This window comes from Pimephales promelas, chromosome 22, assembly GCF_988280905.1.
Source record: "Pimephales promelas chromosome 22, fPimPro1.hap1.1, whole genome shotgun sequence".
NCBI lineage: Eukaryota > Metazoa > Chordata > Actinopteri > Cypriniformes > Leuciscidae > Pimephales > Pimephales promelas.
Genome location: NC_142790.1, coordinates 13,198,248 through 13,219,628, shown reverse-complemented (window position 1 = coordinate 13,219,628; position 21,381 = coordinate 13,198,248). Strand labels below are relative to the sequence as shown.

At 38.6% G+C, this 21,381-nt stretch overlaps 1 protein-coding gene across 2 annotated transcripts in view; it reads right to left on the bottom strand.

Annotated features, from left to right (window-relative positions):
- arhgap21a (Rho GTPase activating protein 21a) overlaps positions 1–21,381 on the bottom strand; it is a 128,800-nt gene that overhangs the window by 98,688 nt on the left and 8,731 nt on the right. Inside the window, exon 1 of one of the 2 annotated variants that reach the window (XM_089125875.1) lies at positions 16,555–17,021. The exons of the other annotated variant lie outside the window; for it this stretch is intronic. Within the exon in view, the coding sequence (XP_088982001.1) occupies positions 16,555–16,638 (84 nt within the window). The 5' untranslated portion in view covers positions 16,639–17,021. Of the gene's footprint in view, positions 1–16,554; positions 17,022–21,381 lie in introns of those variants that run through there. 2 annotated transcript variants of the gene reach the window in all.

The window sequence follows — 21,381 nt, the reverse complement described above, 5'->3', positions numbered from 1 at the left end:
TCCTCCGCTGTCCCACCCAAACCTAAAGCAGCTGGGCCGCCTCGTGACCAACATGATTAAAAGCAGTTGGGGCCCTTGGTGAGATATGCACAGTGGAATGTAGTGACTGGATATGTGTGTGTGTGTACTGTGAGCTTAAAGTGATCCGTCAGGAAAACCAGAGGACGTACATTCCCACACCTGCATCACACCTGATGCATGTCATTACCTCCATTCTGTAATACCCCATAAACAGCCGAATGAAAAGCTAAACATATTGTTTTTCTACCTGGAGAGTTATGTTAATCTTTTAAGGGTGCTCAAAAGTCATGAGACCACCAGGTTGATTTTAGGAAACACTCTTCACACAGCTCCGACCACATCAGAGTAACAGGAAATGAGGAACAATAATGCTGTTTGGATGAGATAATACAAATGGTGCCTTTACACACACACACAGACCAAACCACTTGACTTTTACCTACTCCCTGATGACCCCATACAGCCAATAACCGCTTTTAAAACCACTAATTCAGGAAAGAATTCAGGGAGGAATATACCGTGGTATACATGTGAGGGGGAGCCATCCAGCCTTTACAGGGGAGTCACCAAGACACACCGCATTAGTAATATTTGCCAAGGCAAATATCACAATTACTATTGCTTATGGTTGGGTATTTGAAAACCCTATAACCCTACAGCCCAGATATACGTATAATTCAGTTCTTGCTATGGTACGTGTACACTGTGCATTACATAAATCTCATCCACAGCATAGTACGCAAGTACTGTACGCTAGGAAATGCTAATTTATTTGTCCACAAGTTGGTAACACAGGCTCAATGTCAAGAAACTGATGAGGATGGAACAACAACAAACTACTCAGGATGGCAACCAAAATAGATGTGTGCGTTGATGAGTGCTTGTGCAAGATACTCATAACTCTAATTTAAATGAGTAAGACGTAACTTAAAACAGTGCAGATACTCAACAACAATGATTAAACTAGTATACGTTGAGCACCTATGTTTGCGAACGCTATCAAACAGAGTATTCTTTGAAAGGCTATTCGTTCAGCTGTATGCATGAAGTTTACTTTAGGGCTGCAACAACTAATCGATAAAATCGATTATAATCGATTATGAAAATCGTTGTCAACGAATGTCATTATCGATTAGTTGGTCTGATTACGTCACGGGGATTGTTTACATGCTACATGCGCTTCTTACGTGCGCTTCATGAGGCACACACGCAGTCTCTCTCCCTCGCCGGTCTGTGCGCAACACGGACGGTTTGGAGCACATTATCTTCTGTCTCGCATGCGCATTCTTGATTCCGTGAGTTTGAACTAATTTGCGGGCATCAGGAAACCGCTATCAATATGCAGCATACACGAAAATCATTCACCTTTCGGCAAATTCGCCGTTTTGAAACCAAAATAGGTGACCTGCGTTAATCGTGTATACTTTATGAAGCCATAGTGTAGTATAATGTGAGATAGAAATGTATATTTAAGTCATTACATTCAAGTTAACGTAAGCTTTTCCCTCCACTGCGGCTGTCAGTCATTCTCTATTCGGTGTTCAAACAGCGCGTCGCGTTACAACAGTTAACATGATGAAACTCTTTCCAAGATGATTCAATGTTATTATTATAATTGATCCGTAGATAAAGGTCTATGGTTTCGTAATATAATGACTATCTTGCTAGACTTTTATTGCTGTAAATTTAATCACTTTCTACTGAGTGTCTGTTAGATCACAACACTAGAGTAGAGTCGGCACACTATAATTGTTCTTCACGTGCACAGTAGCCTAACTGAAATTTAAAACTGTTAAAAGAAAAGGCTGAATAAACTATTGCAAAGATACTGTATAATACACAGTCAATATTGCTTCCTTACTAAACAGCTGTGCATCTGATTTTTACGATGTTTTTCATGAATGTTGTATAACAACAATACAAAGAGCAATGTGTAACGTTTTACCAGAGATAGTGCTACACTTATTGTCTCTTATTTTTTCCCCACTAAGGAATGTTTTTTTCACTAAATGTTCAGATTTTATAAAATTTTTGTGCACTTGTGATTTTTCTAGGCTAAGTTTTTCTGAGTTATCCACTAATCTAGTTTACAATAGCATTTTTGTCATAGGTTATAGTCATATATATTTTTTTTATTTGTTGTTTTTCTATATAATGAAGTTGTCTGTATTAAGAAGATTGTTTAACACACAAAAGAGTGTGGTTTTTAGGGTTTTAGGGTTTTATTTAGTTATAATAAACAAAAAAATGAAATAAATTTTTTATCCGATTAATCGATTAATCGAAAAAATAATCGTCCGATTAATCGATTATCAAAATAATCGTTAGTTGCAGCCCTAGTTTACTTCATAGGTTTTTGAGTGCTGAGAGATTTTTCTTCAGAGAACATACAAATCTGGATCTCATAACAATAATCAATAGACAACTATGGATCTCATAACATTAATACATTCCAATATTAATCTACTAAGCACTTTTGGGAAAGATGTGGTTATTGTGAGGTCAAATTAAATCTTAGAGCTTGACATGGCTGTGACGCAGTGGTTCACAAATGTGCTTCAGAAATTGAAACATTTGGCTCAAGTGGGTGATGCAGGTTCAATCCTGAATTCCCCTCTCCAGACAAATAAGTTCATGATGCTCTCTACTAAGTTTGTCAAGTAGAAAGAGGCATAAGGCCAAGAATAAAACAACGTCATTTCTACGTCATTGCACATGCGCAGGCCTTTCCAGGTGTTTTATGTCCTCTCGATCGGATTAGAATTAGCTTTAAACCACCCCTTATAATCTTTGGCCAATTTAATCAAAATGTAAGGTTACATGTGACTTTGTTATTACGATTGTTCTACTACTCCAATTAACTTTGGATTATTAGGGTCCATGTAAACGCAGCTAATGTCTTCTGAAAATAAACAATGTAGGGAAAAATACTACTATAAACCACCATTGAATTTAAATAGGAATTACATGAATTCAACACAGATAATGCATTCTGGGAAAAAAAGGTGCTTTTCCAGCCAGCTCCAAAAGTTAATCTATCCATAATTCTCTCTGCATGTGTAAGGGCATGTGTCAGACTTCAGACTTCAATGTTTTTATAATCAAAACCTTAAAACATATTTTGTCTTACATTTCTAGGCTAGTTAAAAATTACAAATATATTAATTTCTTTGAATTTAAAATTTGAATGGCAGTTTTGCATCCTGTTTGCTACCTCAACTGACATCATAAAAAAAAAGAAATTAAACAAGAATAGATAAAGTGCAAAACGGCCAGTTAAGAGTGCAAGATCAGCAGGTTTGGAACCAATGAACATAGAAGTAGTGATTTACTACAGAACAGGCAGGGTGAGACACACTGCAGGCCCAAGGTAGCCAAATAACACAACAGGACGTGCCGCATGACAGCTGACCTGCCAGCCCACTGTCATAATACTCCCAGCACAGCAGCGACCGTTATGAGGGACATGCTCAGACGTGACCGTACTGGCATTAGTGCAGACGCCATTGTGTCAGTTGGCTTATTCTGTGTAAATAGATGCCACTGCATTGTTTGCCCTCCTGTGCAGTCAAGCCAGTACACACACACACTACGGCGGACGTTTGGCAGCGGCCTCAGAAACTCTGACTGTAGCTCCATTCTGAGCTCTGCGGGTCTCTCGGCCGATGACCACACCCCAGTCCAGCTGGACCCAATAAAGATGCTATTATACACTCCTACATTTGATCTGTCTATCTTTATATGGTTATCTCTCTCTCTGATAATACTTTCTTCCTCTATATCAACTTTCATTTCTCTCTCTCTCTATTACAGTACATTGCTGTTCCTTGTCTCTCTCTGTGTGTGTGTGTGTTGTTAGGGAGGGTCAAACGGCTCACAGACAGGAAATACTCCAGCTCTGAGAACTCATCTCTGGCATGCATGTGCTCTCTCAAATGAAAGCAGCGTAGATCACTCACTAACATATGGATGAGGTCTGCTAACTGCGCTCGAACCAAAAGCACGCTATCAATAGGATCAATACAAGATCACCAAGCAATTGACACATTTTCAATGAGCCATAAAGATAGTGTTTTTGAAACAAAACCAGCTTCATATTTTGCATAGAGAGCACTTTGATGTGTTCAACAAACTTCAGCACACATGTTAAATGAACAGCAGCTTTATTGCTGAGAGATTCACTGGGAGCATAACAGACACCCAAGCAAAAGCATGCAATCTATAAAACATAAGTAGTCTTGCTCAGAGAAAGTACCATGGTATTACCATAAACCTATTGAGCTATTCCGTGTCAAATCAACCGAATTTTGGAAAATTCTCTGGCCCCGATGAATGATGAAAGCCAAAATATTAAATGTCATGGATGAACATTTATTGTGTAATCCACTATTTTGCAGAGGGGGGTCAAAGTGAAAATAGAAAATTTTCACATAAGTCTGGGCGGTATGACGACATCGTTACCTTGGTATAAAATGTTGTGTACCGCGGTATGTAATAACACTACAGTATTGACACTTCAGAGTGTTGACATGCATGAACGAGAATGCAAAAAGGGGTACCTGCGGGAATTTGGGACATGCTCGATGTTAAAAAGTGAAAAACAACTCAATGAATTTTTGAACTTGGTGCCCTCTTGACTGAGAAAATAACCGAAGGGCGCATTTGTATGTAAGACAACAACTCCCACAATGCACCACATTGCACAGCTCCGCAAGCCACACCCACTAATCCGGAACTGTGCACACATCAGAGAAATCACTCGTCCGTCTACAAGGCTCAAGTTAGCTGTCACCAGAGTTTGAATTTAATTTCACTCAAAATTTCTAGTTAGTTGGCTGTGGCGGGCAGGACGATCGAGGGCGAGGGACGTAAGAGGACGGCGCGAGGCCGGTGGCGTAAGTGATAATGAAAGACACCTGTGCGGCATTGTATTTGTCCTATTGTTTGAAATTTGCTTCTTTTTTTCTTATTTTTCTATTTTTCTTAAAAGGTTAGTTCACCCAAAAATGAAAATTCTGTCAGTATTTACTCACCCTCATGTTGTTCCAACCTCCGTAAGACCTTCGTTCATCTTCGGAACACAAATTAAGATATTTAAGATATTAAGATCACTCCTGCATACTAGTCCATAGGCTTCTTGAGGGAATAACTTGCTGTCCTCGAAAAGTCATTAAAGACATCGTTAAAATAGTCCAAGTGACTACAGGGGCTCAATCTTAAGTTTATCAAACGATGAGAAAAAAACAACAAAAATAACGACTTTATTTCAACTATTCGTTTATTTCTCCCTCTGCGCGAGTCAGGTTACTAGTTTAATAGCGTAAGCTTCTGTTATTGTACGTCACACGCATCACACACACATGACCAGCGTCGGCCAATAGTGAGCCTACGTGTGACGTAGCTTTACGCAATCACACTACGTTAACTGACTACAGGCCCATAGAGAAGGAAGTGAATAGTTGAAATAAAGTCGTTATTTTTGTTTGTTTTTGCGCACAAAATGTATTCTCGTCGTTTGATAAAGTTAAAATTGAGCCACTGTAGTCACTTGGACTATTTTAATGATGTCTTTGATGACTTTTCGATGCCAGCAAGAGTCATTCCCTCAAGAAGCCTATGGACTAGTATGGAGGAGCGATCTTAATATATTAAATATCTTAATTTGTGTTCTGAAGATGAACGAAGGTCTTACGGGGTTGGAACAACATGAGGGTGAGTAAATACTGACAGAATTTTCATTTTTGGGTGAACTAACCCTTTAACATAAACAAGGTAAAATAACATAAAATAATTATACCGTGATATAGGCTAAACTAACACTGGACTTTGCATTGTTGCAGCACACACGATTATACACATTATCTGGTTAATAGTGATTCTTCGCCTCATACGCCCTTTCCTTGTTTGTTATATGTCGCTTTGTCCTGTTTTTGTGCTATTGTTGATCTCACTTAATCCGTCTATTATGCATATTATCCAACAATTACAATAAGTGGGACTGGATTTTGCATCGCCTGCAGCACAAACAAGTATACTCTCTTTTCCTGGTTACTAGTGATTCTCCGCCTCATAAAACTTCTTTTTTTTCTTGGTTGATATCTGCCGCCGTGCCCTGTTTACAAAATATGCAGTAATGCTTTACTTGAAGAGGTATGCATAAGACTAACATGACACCTTCATAATCATGACATGGCATTTCATATCAACTTTTATTAAGTGTCATTCGCTCAGTTATGACATTTTTAATGCAAATATGACATTGTTTGAGATGTCTTTATGACACCTTGACATAAACCAATACATAACCTGTCAGTGTCTTCCAGTACTTTCACTGTGGACTAATGGCCTAAAGTAATTTTGTTGCATCACTGCAATGACCAAATAAATTAATTATTATTATTATATATCATAAAAATAGCATCCCTGTATAACGGTACTGCTACAATAATTTTTTGCAAGTGTTCTGCCGTGTGGTTTCCCTCCACTGCAGGTCGAGTGGGTGGAGTTACAGCGATGTATCACTGCTGCTCTGATTCTCTGGTCTTCATGCAGCATTCTACACTACTATGCACTGTTGCCATGGTAACCGTCTCCTCTTTGACCTGTGGTTGTGATGTTTACATTAAGAGAGAGTGATCTAATATATTTAAATGAATGTGTGTGTTTCGTAAGTGGATGGGGGCGGGGTTTGAGGAACACAGTCATGAAACAATCCCTCCCACCCTAACCCTGTCCCTCTGATGCCTCATCTAGCTTCGCCTCCTCCTGCCTGCATTGCACCAAAAGACCTGTGTCGTTTCACAGGAGACGTCTCACATACTCTCTCTCTTGTTTCACATTCAGAGCGTGTTAAACCCTGGATAACAGCACACAGCAGAGGAACACACACTCATGAGAGACAGAATACAAGTGCATTTCCACCATTAACGCCACTCGAAAAGAGAGACAGATCGAATGGCTAATGCGTTTGATCTGCCTAGTGTGTTTTTGATAAAGGCATACCAGTGTCACAATTGGACATGTACCATGATATTCTTTGTAAATCCCAATAAATATTTAATAAATATGAGCATATATCTGTACAACTACATTCGTTCTGTCTGCACATGTTCTTGTTAGTCCTAATGAGTTAAATCTTCCTCCACCTGTGCCATTCATCTTGTGTATTTACACCCTTTTCTGTTCTATACTTTGTCGGTTATAGTTGAATGTTATGCTTGTCTGCATGTTTGTCACCAGTAAACTCTTTGTGAACTATCTAGTCTTCAGTATCTTCTTTCATCAGCATTCTGTGACAATATCAGTAGTTCATAACTGTTTTAAGTATGCTGTGTCGCAATAGAGGATTTTATAACACAGCCCTAGTGACATAAAAAACTGGTACCATCACGGTACCATCACAGTGCGTTTTTGTGTTTATAGAAGGTATTTTTGGAGGCAGAGGTTTCATGTTATTATAGTACCGGCAAAAATATGGAGAGAATATTTGTGCTGCATTAGCACATTGATTTTCACAGCATATGATAATGTACTGTGCTGTGTAGTGTCAATGTGAGTACAAGCATCAGAACCAATTAACTGCACAGACACATCCATACAGAAAACATGAATCAGATGTCGCCTACAGTCACACTATATTACACAGTAGGAGCGCCAACTGCTGCATGCCCGAATGGAAAGTACTGTTGCTCAAACAATTCTTTTTATTTTGATCAAATCAGTTTTATTTCCACTAAAATGCAAGATCAGTAGGGTCAAAAACAAAACTAAATTGCTGAGTATTCTATTCTATTGGAAAAAAATGTGTACATAAATGCATACAGGTTTGGAAAGACAAATTTGTTGATTACTTACAAATAATAAATACCACATGCACAGTTCAATGCCCACTTGAAGTTGCCCACTTCAAAGTTTAGAAGTGCATACATTTACAGAATCCAATTAGGGCATTAGCCATTCTATTATTAAACAGAACAGTTGAACTACATCACTATCAAAATAAAAGTCCCACTTACGACACTTTTCAGCCAAAAAGAAAAACATTTTTTACTATTGCCGATAATTAAAAAATGCCAAATATCATCGGTCAACCGTAAACGTTTACATTTACATTTATTCATTTAGCTGACGCATTTATCCAAAGCGACTTACAATTGCTATACATGTTAGAGGTCGCACGCCTCTGGAGAAACTAGGGGTTAAGTGTCTTGCTCAGGGACACATTGGTGTCTCACAGTGGATTTGAACCCGGGTCTCTCACACCAAAGGCAAGTGTCTTATCCACTGCGCCATCACCACCCAAATTTAAACTCATTTGTATAATGTTAAACAAACTGCTCAACTTTGTTGCATTGCAAACAGACAATAGCTATGTTTGCATCCACCTATTTTATGCATATTTTAGGATATCGCATAAAAAACTGTTGGATGGATACGCCAAGGTGTGTATAAATTCTAGAAATGTGCAAAAAAAAAACGTATCGGATACAATTTTATCAGATAAGAAAACATGCGCATAAACTACACAATTTAACCCAATAAATTCCTCAATGCGCATCAAAACAAATCATGTGACGGCATAACTGAACTAACCAGCAGACTGATCTTTTTGCACAGCATCTGAAATGCTTTTTTAGTTGTTTTTTGAAATCTCAGAGCCAAAGTCTGTCATCAAAGTGGTTTGGAATAATTACCTTCCAGAACTTTCTTACATGACTACATTCCCAAAAAGCAGGTATCTTCCTCCAAAAGTCTTACATTTCATGCGAAGTCTACATTTCGTCTGCCCCCTCTGACACGCAAGTCATTTATTATATGAATATTTGTGGCTTCTCCTACTTTTCTTAGTGATATTTAGCACCAGTTTATCAGGAAGTGACGATTTTGTTCTATCGACTCAATGGACTGAAATGCTGATTTATTCGCAAATGTTTTATGCAATATTCCCATTTTGCGTACAATTTAAATTCGAAACAAATGATCTAGCATGTCACCTTAGATCCACAACTCTCAATGAAATGGAATGACATCAAATGACTTTGTTGCTTCCTTAGTAGTACAATACAGATAAGTCAGTCGATCTAAGCATGTTAATTCAAATAACCATTAAACCAATTATTTCTCTGTACATTACAGGTTGAGCAGTTTCTTTATGCATATTAAAGGATTAGTTCACTTTTGAAAAAACTTTTGCTGATGATTTACTCACCCCCATGTCATCCAAGATGTCCATGTCTTTCTTTCCTCAGTCGAAAAGAAATTTAGGTTTTTGATGAAAACATTCCAGGATTTTTCTCCATATAATGGACTTCAATGGGAACCGGATGGTTCAAGTATCAAAAGACGGTTAATAACTGTTTCAGATGCAGCTTCAAATGTCTTTAAACGACACCAGACGATGAATAAGGGTCTTATCATGCAAAACGATCGGTTATTTCAAAACTTATTCCAAAAATGTAACTTTTCTAAGGACAAATGCTAGCCTTGCTATATTCTCTGAGGCGCGTTTGTAACGTCACGTAATACGTAATTACGTTCAAAAGGTCACGGGCGACGTAGCCGGAAGTACAGAATCAAAATCGTCCGACATCGTTGTTTTTCCTTTTAATTCCTTTTTTTGTAAACGGTGTTTGAGCTAGTTTGCATGTTCAACCTATGCGTTCAACTTGTAAACACTGACTCTGTACTTTCGGCTACGTCGCCCGTGACCTTTTGAACGTAATTACGTAATACGTGACGTTGCAAACGCGCCTCACAGAATATAGCAAGGCTAGCATTTGTCCTTATAAAAGTTACATTTTTGGAATAAGCATTGAAATAACCGATCGTTTCGCATGATAAGACCCTTATTCATCGTCTGGTGTCGTTTAAAGACATTTGAAGCTGCATCTGAAACTGTTATTAACACTCTCTTTTGGACCTGAACCATCCGGTTCCCATTGAAGTCCATTATATGGAGAAAAATCCTGGAATGTTTTCATCAAAAACCTAAATTTCTTTTCGACTGAGGAAAGAAAGACATGGACATCTTGGATGACATGGGGGTGAGTAGATTATCAGCAAAAGTTTTTTCAAAAGTGAACTAATCCTTTAAGCACACACAGACACAGATAGTCGTAAATCTCGTACCCTCATGCAGGAAGTGACACAAAAAGCAGCGGGTCCGACAGGCATAAAATGAGTCTGATATAAAGTGACCTCTGTACAGTGTCAAATACTGGCAACCAAACCAATGTGTTTAAGCCAAAAGCTGCCCTTTTCCACTGCAGCTGATCTGGAGGTTTTATGATTCCCTTTCTCATATCAATGGAGATCATTGTGTGGTCCTGATCTGAATTCCTTTTTGTAAACGAGAGCACAGGGCACGTTACAGCAGCAGAGACACTTCTCTCACTCTTCCCAGGCATCAGGGTGAACTAAATGGATTGTGAATTCTCTCCTGGGAGTGGGTGGAGTGAAATTATGTCAGAAAATGTTGGTTATCCATGCACAATCTGCCTTTGATATCGTAATCCCTCTCATGTTTCTTCCTCACACAGATTTCTATCAGTTTTCTTTGAGTGGACACTGCTAGCGGGTTTTTCCGGTTTTCCCATCACAGATCATGTGATGGGGCCTTGTAAGAATTAGTCTCAAAAAGCCATTCACAGTAATTTTGCTGTTTTTTTTTATTTATTTTTTTATTTTTTTATGTGGCATGGCATTAACATTAGCCGCTTTCCGACCGAGTAGTTACAGGAACTTATTATAACTTAGTTATAGGAACTGTCCACTTCTTAACAGTTCTAAGAACTACTCTCCCCCAAACTCGGTTTTGCTGCTTGCGTCCGCACTAGCCAAGTGGCAATAGAAACTGGTAGGCAACTGCTATTGCAATGTTCCTGGTTCCTGTTCTGCCTTGCTGGGACCTTAATAACGGAGAACGAACGGCAGCGTTTAAAGATTATGCTTGAGTTCTGTACAGAGAAACACAGAAGACGAAGGCTCCAACGTAATATGATATTAAGTAATATGATGGAAGAAGATAAAAGAGCAGAGCGCAGGAGGCAAACAAAACGACGGGTAAGTTTAGCTATTATTAGCAATTAGCTGGTATGTTTGCGTTATGTTTGTCTTAATCCTCGTTGTAATGTTTTGCAAAAACACACCGCGTATGGCAGACAGCGCGCTACAAGTTACGTGTTGACAGTGGGCATGGCTTATAAGTTCAACCAATCAACGTAGACCTAGGGAAAGGGAACTAAATAAGTCCTCGCTCTAGACTAGGTACTGAAAGAGTTATAGAGCATTTCACAAGATGTAAACAACACTGGTCCAGAAGCACTTCCTGTTTCAGTTTTTTAACACTACATAAAAGCTGGGATAAAATACAACCAACAGAACATTTAAAACTGAATCAAAAAGTTAAACAAACATCTTTAAGATGTTTTCTTTACATGTGAAATAAAGAAAACAGTTACAAACTGAAACAGGAAGTGCTTCTGGACCAGTGTTGTTTACATCTTGTGAAATGGTCTATAGGAACTACGGTCTGAGGAACTAAAAAAAAATCCCCAATTTAGTCTGGTCAGAACACGAGAAAAAAAGGGTTATAGGAAACGTTAGGTTCTAGGAACTGCAAAAGTCCCTCCGGTCTGAAAGCGGCTATAGGCTAAAGCTAATGCAATAAATTTGCAAACAAAAAATATGCAGGAGGTGTCAGAATATGTATTCTCAGAAAGATTCAGTACTATGAACCTTCAAATCAAACTTTACAGAATCCAATGATTAACTTTCTTTGGAGGCACTGATGGTAGGGGGTGATATACCGATTGTATCTGTCTGATATTGCACTCATAAAACACTCCAATCCCAAAATCAATACTGGTCATGATTAATTGTTAAAAGATCGCAATCTCGATTCAAACACCCACGCTATTTCAAGGATTCACCTATTTGATTTGACATTGTCTATTAAACCCCAAATATGCCACAGAGAATATGATTATCATGTATAGCAAACAGCTTCACAAACCGTCTTTTCAACCACACAGTATTGTTATTTATGTTACAAATACAAAATTATCAAGTACTGGGATAACATTTTATGGTAACACTTTACAATAAGGTTCATTAGTTAACATTAGTTAATGTATTATTAACTAACATGAACTAATAATGAGTAATACATTTGTTACTGTATTTGTTCATCTTTGTTAAAGGAGAACTCCGGCGAACAATGAACCTTTGGTCTAATAAAACATCGGTACATAGTCAACCATTCTCTGAGATTTGTTTTCATGATAACCGAATGTAAAGAGTTTTATCGCTAAAAACTGTTTAGCGTATAACGCTAGTAATGGGGGCATTGACTAAGTAAAAAGAAACCGCTAGTTTATACCACTAACAAGGCTCACAAATAGCCCCACACTAACGCAGTAACATAATGAGGGTCCATACATGCAAAACGAAGCATTGAGAACTTTGTAAGTGTACAGACCGTTTAATAAGAAGTTACTTTATGAAGACAATTCACTTCGTGTACATACAGACAGGAGCCATCTTAAAAAAATAGTCTCGATAAGTCTATCCCCGAACGCCACTCATACAGTTCAGAAGTTTGCTGAACTTCATACAGTTCAGATCAATCAGCACGACGTTCGTGGTTTGACTTATCGAGACTATTTTTTAAGATGGCTCCTGTCTGTATACGCGAAGTGAACTGTCTAGCGATTTCTCTTTACTTAGTCAATGCCCCCATTGCTAGCATTATACGCTAAACAGTTTTTAGAGATAAAACTCTTTACATTCGATTATCATGAAAACAAATCTCAGAGAACAGTTGACTATGTACCGATGTTTTATTAGACCAAAGGTTTATTGTTCACCGGAGTTCTCCTTTAACGTTACACTGTAAAAATAATCCTGTGAAAGAACAGTAAACTACTGGCAGCTGTGGTTGCCAGCATCATACCATAAAAATACGGTAAAAATAGTTGATCCCAGTACTATGTGAATCAGTCTGTGAACGGGCCTGAAGCATGAGTGATCTCAAAAGGACAGAAGGTGAAGCCCATAGGCAGTATCATTAGAACAGACATACAGCCCCAGTGAAAGTAAACCAGCTCAGTCTGGAGTCTTTCTCTAATGCTTTAATTCCCTTCAGATCTTGTTCACAACCCTTCACATGCTCTATACGTTACTTCGGGGTGTATTGTCAGGGCGGGTGTGATGCGAGCGTGAGCTGGGGCCACAGTTACACAAAGAGTGGGGCCCCTCACCCTCAGCGGAGCAGGTGGGCCAATTAGAGTCCCCTGGGCTTCCACAGATGCTCCCAAAGACCAATATAATTGGGATCTTCACTGCTGGGCTGCTATGAATTATTAATACGTTTATGAGGGATGTTATCGGTCGTCATAATGATGAGACTAGCTGACATGCTCATTTAACCACAATGAACTGAGTTAAGACAAAAAAAACAACACAACGGGACACTCTTCTAACAGATTTTACCCCTTCTGGAAGGTTAAGGATTTGCCCAGCGTGGGCCGGTCATTTTTTCCAACCGATGACCAGGTGCTGGAGTGTGAATGCTGAATATCATACGGCAGCCTTAGCACAAAGACTGTGTTCATGGCTCCAAACAGAAGCCCATCAGTCCTACATGCATGCAAACAGTTTCAGCGGAGCTAAAATTAAATTAGTTCAAGGGGCGAAGCAAAGCACTGCTGAGTTAGAGACGGCACAGCACGACCCGCAACTCAGATCACAGAGAAAGACAGAGCTGGACAATGATTACAGTCTCTCACTTGTCTGTCTCTGAACTGTGTGCCAAATGAGCTTTGAAAAGAAGCCAGAGATATATGCACACACACAAACTCATACAAGAAAGCTGCACCAATTGTGTGCTAGGGTTGGGTTTTGCAGTTTACCAGCATCAAAGAAGGAAAGGAACCAAAATATAAAACAACACCAACCATAATGTTTCAAATTTTAGTACTAAATGAAATGTGATGCTATTTAGGGATGTGAAAAGTGTTGTCATTGATTATAGTTACTAAGATAATAGGCTAAGTGTTACAGAAGTAGTCTTGTATTTCATCTTTCAGAAGACACAGACACAACAGAAGAAAATGGAACACTTTACATTAAGAAGCACTGACTATTCTCTTTAGATTATTTAGTTGGCATTGATAACAATAAATAATTGTAATTTATTGAAAGCCTCAATATTTCAGATTTTGTTTTTATTTAACTCTTTCCCCGCCAAACACGGAATTTTCCGGGTTTAATGAAAAAACGCATCCCAGCCAAACACGGAATTTTCCGGGTATCCGTGTTTTAGGTGGTATACGGTAAGGAAGACCCGCGCGCATGTTCTGAATGAGTGCGCAACTCTTTGATCAGAGAAACAGATTGCAATCGTCTCAAACAGTGGAGTAGTGAGAATGTATCAGACAGACAATGCAGAGGTATATGGCTGAAGTACTGGAGGTTAATGGACTCAGAGTCCGATCACTCTTTATTTGATAATTCTGAATCTGATCGGGACGAAGTAGTCAGTGAGAGAGATGCACATGTTGTCACAGAAAGTTCTAGCCATGGACGTGCCGCAGATAGATCGTATAATATTATGACACTATAATATTTATGTGTGTGTGCAGGCATTTATGTGTGACTGTCTAAATATGAAGGTGTAATTGTCAAATTATTTCTCTCTTTGTGCACATTTACCACATTGTAATATGTATTTGTGTGTGTGTGTGTGTGTCTAGGCCTGTTTATTGTAATTCCAATTATTCATTATTCACAGGTAGAACACAGAGAGGCAGAGGCAGAAGTTTTATTGCAAAAGTTACATTTCCCTTACATCCTGGGAAATTTGATATATTTTACATTTATTTATGTTTTTAATTTATTTTGGAAAGTTTTAGATATGAATGAAACAACATCTGAATGTATTCTGCTTTTAAATGCACTTGTTTGATAAAAATACCCTTTTCTCAGTTTTTTGTCCAAAATGTTGTGTTTTTGACAAAACCTACCTCTGTTCAAGAGGCAATAAAAAAAGAACAAATGAAGATAAAATAAAAACGTTTTTTTTTTTTGCCTAAAAGCAGAGGCTCAGATCTTTATTTTTATATACATCATCTTCATATATTCATGGAAGAAAATATTCAGCGGGGCATTAAAATTTAGCGAAAATCGTCAAAAACCCTGGCGGCGTTTTTTTAAAACGCTGGCGGGGAAAGAGTTAAAAGGTTTCATCATTTCACATTATATATAAACATTCACCTGAATGGAAAATACAGACATAAATAATAAAATAAAATCGACAAACCACTAGAGATCGGTCTAGAGCCAGACCGATATATCGGCCGGCCGATATTAGGCATTTTCCAAAATATCGGTATCGGTAGTTATAATGGCCGATAAATGAATATTTCAAAAATTAAAAACGGACAAAACACGCTTCAATCATCTCTCCTTGGCCTGTTATATTGAAAATGTATGTTTTACAATTTGCAGTATGAAGTTATCTATTGCTAAATTATGGCTCATCATAGACTAGCTAACCACAAAGCTAGCTAATGCCACTATTATCAGTGTAAGACTGCTAACGTTAACATTAATGAGCTTGGAAACCACAATTAACTTTTTCTGCCTATAAAGTAATGATTACTATATCTATAACTGGCATATCTCTAGTTACCATCCCTGCATTGTAAAATGTAAGTTAGACTTGCGAGGAGTGAACATTTAGACCTAGAGAAGAAGTATCAAACGTATCATGTGCATTTACACGTGTGTGAAATCCAGCGACGCCAAGTGTGCGTTGCAGACTATCGGTCTGTATGGATTTAGATTAACATCGCTAAATAGTAGGTTTTAGAAGGCAGGCAGCAACTGATGATTGAAAATGGTTTGATGTAGCTTGATGGAAAGAATTTAAAAAGCAAGCTGATATTGTAATTATAAGGTAGCTTATAAGGCAATGTAGGGACTAATTATTATTTTATTTATCAGAACTTTAATATATTTTGATGTTCCTCTGTTCTGTTGTGACAATAAAAGAAACAAGTTTCTTTTTAAAATGCTTTATCATATATTATTTTAGCTAAAACTCATAACTAACTACAAATAACTATTTTAGGGAAATCTGTTAATGTTTTGTTGCACGTTTCTGAAAAAAATAAATAAATAAAAAACATCGGCCGATATATCGGAATATCGGATCTTAAAACCCAAAAATATTTGTATCGGTATCGGCCTTCAAAATCCTTTATCGGTCGGGCTCTAGATCAGTCACGAGTGCTCTGTGAAATCAGACATCCCCATACAACCAGTTCTGCATTCCCACCCAGCAGGAATACACCAAGTTATTCTTGGTATCAGACAAGCATTTCCATGAGATAAGACAGAAAGGGCTGCCAGGGTCAAAAGGAACTATGAATATCTGCAGAACAATGTGACTCTTTGACTGGAAATACTGTGCATTTTAAAAAGACATGCACACTAAATTGCATTTCATGCATGGAGAAAGGCTGCACAGACCTGACTGTTAAAAACACAGTATAAGTCACATATCCGACTCCATTTGCGACTGATCATGCAGTCCAGAACACTTAGATGAGCCATGGCATTATTCCTGATACAGACGGCAACCCCGGGTCCACCTGTGCTTTTATCGTTTGACTCTCCAGTCGGTCCCTTGGAGCCTGCTCCTGGCACAAAGGTGATAGGGGGTGTGAGGAAGTGAGAGCGTTGCGTCTGAGCCCATCTGTGTGCCCAGCAGGCACTCCATCAGCTAAACGCATCCTTTCCACAGCTCATTAGTGCTGGATTAATAATGTATTCGGACACCAAAACACAAGAAATCCACCCAGACGTCCGCAAGTTCTACCACAATGATCCAAAGAGAGGTCTCCAAATAAGAAAAAGGTGATGATACCAACAAGGAGGCTCAGTATTTAAGAGTAATCGGTCTCTCCCTCTTGTTCGCTCTACCACTCAATCACTCCATCTGTTCGTCTTCTTGCAGTGCTGAGTCAGGTAGCACTGCCGTAGCACTGCAGCAGCACGCTTAACCCCTGGATGGAGGAGACAAGACTGCAAAAGACAAAACACTTCCCGAGGAACTCTAAATCCCATACTGCTTTAAAGAAACACTGTGATGCTCTCACGCATTGCAGAAACAGAAGAATGAGGTTGAAACAAAACTGGGCATTTGCATGTCATAGAACGTGTCACGAGACTATGGCAAGTGTGTGATTATTGAATATCAGTGTTTCAGAACTGAATTGGCTGAACTGTGTCCAACATGCACTACTTGGGGCAATTTTATTATTGACTTGGAAATGTTTGGGAAAGCAAGCATCGCTGTAAATAGTGCTCATACTTATGGTTAGGGTTTCGAATAAACACTGTTTTTATACAGACAAAAAAAAATTGTGAAAAAAATCCCAGAACACAAAAAAAGTATATTTAGAATGAGGGTGCCAATTCATATTCTTTATATAGTATAGTTTTATAGTGTTGTCACGATACCAAAATTATTGTTTCGAATCGATACCGATACCATGTCAAGAATCGCGATTTCGGTACTTTTTCGATACTTTTCCTGAAAAGGAAAGTATTTCTTACAGGGCGTTTCACATGCACCTCCTTTGCGTAGGTCTGTGTTCTTTATAAATAAATCACTGACAAACATGCTCATGCTCTGATTATAATCATATAGCCTATAGATCATTTTAGCTGATTATTTGTATGCTTTATTTTAGCAGCTTGCAAATTATTTATGCTAAATTATTTAGGTGAAAGTTGTAGGCCTAGAGCTAATACAAAAATAAATAAAACATGTCCAGTTAAATAGCAGATAATTAATTTATTTCGCTATTAAATAAGAGATCTAGCGCTAAAATTTGTTGTTGTTTTTTTTTTTTAATCAAGCGGAGCGCTTTTTTTCGCTGCTATGAGTTGCATGGTCTTTTGCGGCTCGAGCATCGTCTTCATTTGGACGCGCGCTTTATTCTATCACCGTTGCAGAGATTGTGTTGCTAAGAACTTGCAAAGTATAACTATCAGACGGGTCCTCTCGGCCTCGAAACACTACCGGCCCACCGGGAAAAGTCCTGAATCTCCGGATTGCCACTAGGGTGCCACTTAGGTATCGTGAGGTTTTTAATTTCCGAGTATCGCAATACTTTTTGAAGTATCGGTGCATCGTGCAACACTAGTGGGGGGGAATTGGGGACATTAACTTGGGCCAGTAAACAACAACCTAGCCACCCAAAACACAATTGAAATCACCAAGCAACTCCTTAACAAATACTTCAAGTATTCTAACTGTGCACTAAGAACCTCTCAGGAGTCAGGACACCCTAGCACAGGGGTGTCTCATCCTGCTCCTGGATGACCAACGTCCATCTAGAGTTTGACACCAAATTTCCCCAACTTACTTGCTTATTGTAAGAGGACCTTGATAAGCTATTTCAGGTGTGTTTAATTGTGTTTGAAGCTAAACTCTGCAGAACCTTTCACATGTACCTAAGCATTGTAGTGGTATAATTCTAGTTCCTTTATCTCTAATGAATCTTAAGTATGTTGCTTCTTAGAAACATATAGAAGCAAATTGCTATGATCAAGGGGAATCTACACATCTGACAGATGTTATGTTAGATGTTATGATACTGTAAACACTATATCTGTGTTATCCAAAGTAGCAAAATGGGGCCAAGGTGAATCTGGCTGGATGTTGCAGATCTTGGCTCAGAAATGCACCAACCACAAAAGGAATCCAACTGTCAGCAGATTGGTTCCACGCATGCAATTTTAATAACATCCAAATGCCAACTGTCAATCAGATGGAAGGAGTTGGCAGCCAGAACCACATCAGAGTCTGAAGCAAAATGAAAGCGGGAGTGCTGAATAGAAGCTGTTTAGAAGGATGGGTTCAGTGGACATGCACTACCATGGAGAGGCTTTTGAGAGAGGCTTTGGGATACTAGGTCAAGCCTGAGCGAGGTAAACCGGAGCAATGCACCAGAGACCGACAACTGTGTTAGGTTATTCTTGGCTCGGCATAACATTTATGCTGGATTGCAATAAAAGGCTGCAGCAACATGAAATTCAAAGCGTAGATGGGGAAGATTACATGAAGATGTGGAGCGGATTGATGAAGCCACACATGAAGGATCTCTTGGCAGGTCAGGGCTACATACACACTCATGTTGTGTGGGTCAGTTGGGTCAAACTCCCAATGTGCAGGCTTGGAATACCAGGGCCTCATATGTAGTGCTGTATAAACACATGCTGGAGAAACACATCATTCTTGTACACTAAAAAAAACTACATCCATTGGGTACAGTGTTTCCTCTGGGCACTGCGAGAACTAACAAAAACATTGAAACATACCCCAAAGTGTTGCAACCTTCTTGGACGTGATATAACAGGCAAAGGAACAACCAAGTAAAGAAACTAAACACAGTTAACCCTGGTCTTGCTGTATTACAAACCATGGACTGATCCCTAAAAATACAAATAAATCAACCCTCACAGTTCTGAACTGTGAATCTCCCCCTTTAACAGTGAATAGATTAGTCTAGGGTTCACAACCTCATATTCGGACTTCTTTCTACCAGCCCAGGGGCCAATCAGATCAAATCAATACCGGTAGTGAAGCTCTGAATGCACACATCAAAAGAACAAATCAATGATTGCCTGAAACATGAAACAACATACATGACGTTGTGTGGGTAGTCAATTCAGGCGTTGGCTGATTTGACACAAACTCATCACATGACTCTTGAGTTCAGACTGAAAATGATTCAAGCGATGAGATACAGCTATTAATGTGTCCTGAGAAGACATAACCACTAACAGCTTACAAACACTACACCACACCATCCTACACTGGCTGAACTTAAAGGGATACTCCACTTTTTTGGGAAATGGGCTCATTTTACCACTCCCCCAGAGTTAAACAGTTGAATTTTACCGTTTTCAAATCCATTCAGCCGATTTTCTGATATTTAGAAGAATATCAGTAACCAGACAGTTTCTGGTCTCATTGACTTCCATAGTAGAAAAAAATATATATATACTATGGAAGTCAATGAGACCAGAAACTATCTAGTTACTGATATTGTTCTAAATATCAAAAAATCGGTTGAATGCATTCGAAAACGGTAAAACCCAACTGTTTGACTCTAGGGGAGTGGTAAAATGAGCCTATTTCCAAAAAAAGTGGAGTACACAGTACACAATGTGGACCATATTTTGTGAAATTCTGCTTATTTTCAGTAGGTGATTGTGACTTGTTTCTAGATCAGCATCTTTTGTTGGTTGTGGTACTGGAACAACATTTCCCCAATCACTCATTGGTCCAGCCCAGAATCTTAAATAAACAAAAAAGTTGTTTCTAAGTAGACTGTTGCACCCGATTCACAGAGTCTGTCAGAGTCTCTGGTGTCAAGTATGCACCAGACAGTCCATGAATAACATTCTTAGACTAAGACTACCCACAACCCTAACCTATAGACATATACACTAGACCTCACCTTGGGGTTCTATGCATGCGTCAAAACCGCCGCCATCTTGGAACAGGGGTCTTGTCATAGGAAGTAGCTAGGTAACGCTGCTATCTCTGCCTTTACTTCGAATTCATTGATGGTGCCAGACTTTTGTGCAGCGTATGATGTTCACGGATGAAATCTGAACTAGGAAGATTGTTTTTAAAAAAAAAAAAAAAAAAAAATATTTCTGGAATCAATGATAAATACATGTCTGACCGTTGGAACAAACCAAAAAAAAACAAGAAAAATCGCATTCATGATGATTTATGGTGATTTTATTTAGACCTGTGTCTACTACATTGACGCTGATGCATTAAATTGGAGGGGCTCGCTTGTTTCAAGATGGCGGCTCTATTGACGCATTCGTTCCAATGAACTGCCGTAGCCAAGGTGAGGTCTAGTGTATATGTCTATGCTAACCCTAAAGCATTAATAACCCCTAAAATCAGTTCAAGCCTGACCCTTGCCCTAAAACAAAAAACCTTTCCCAATTATATCGAATTGGTTGATTAGGATTTTGCTCTACAAACATGCTGGACAAATCAAAGTCAAAATTCAGAAACAAGAGATACAAAGGGTAAAATATTTAATCCATCAGTAGTTCATTCATTCATTATGCATAATTGCTATGAGTTAACACTAACAGGAAAGAGTGAAATTTCCTGCTTCAATCTAAAAGTGTCCATGCAGATGTAAATAACCAACCACACAAAAAGTAATTAATATGTGTGATTAAAATATTTGTGAAACATGCACAGGCAAACTATTCTAATGTATGGTGACGCCTGTGGTCAGGACATGAATACTA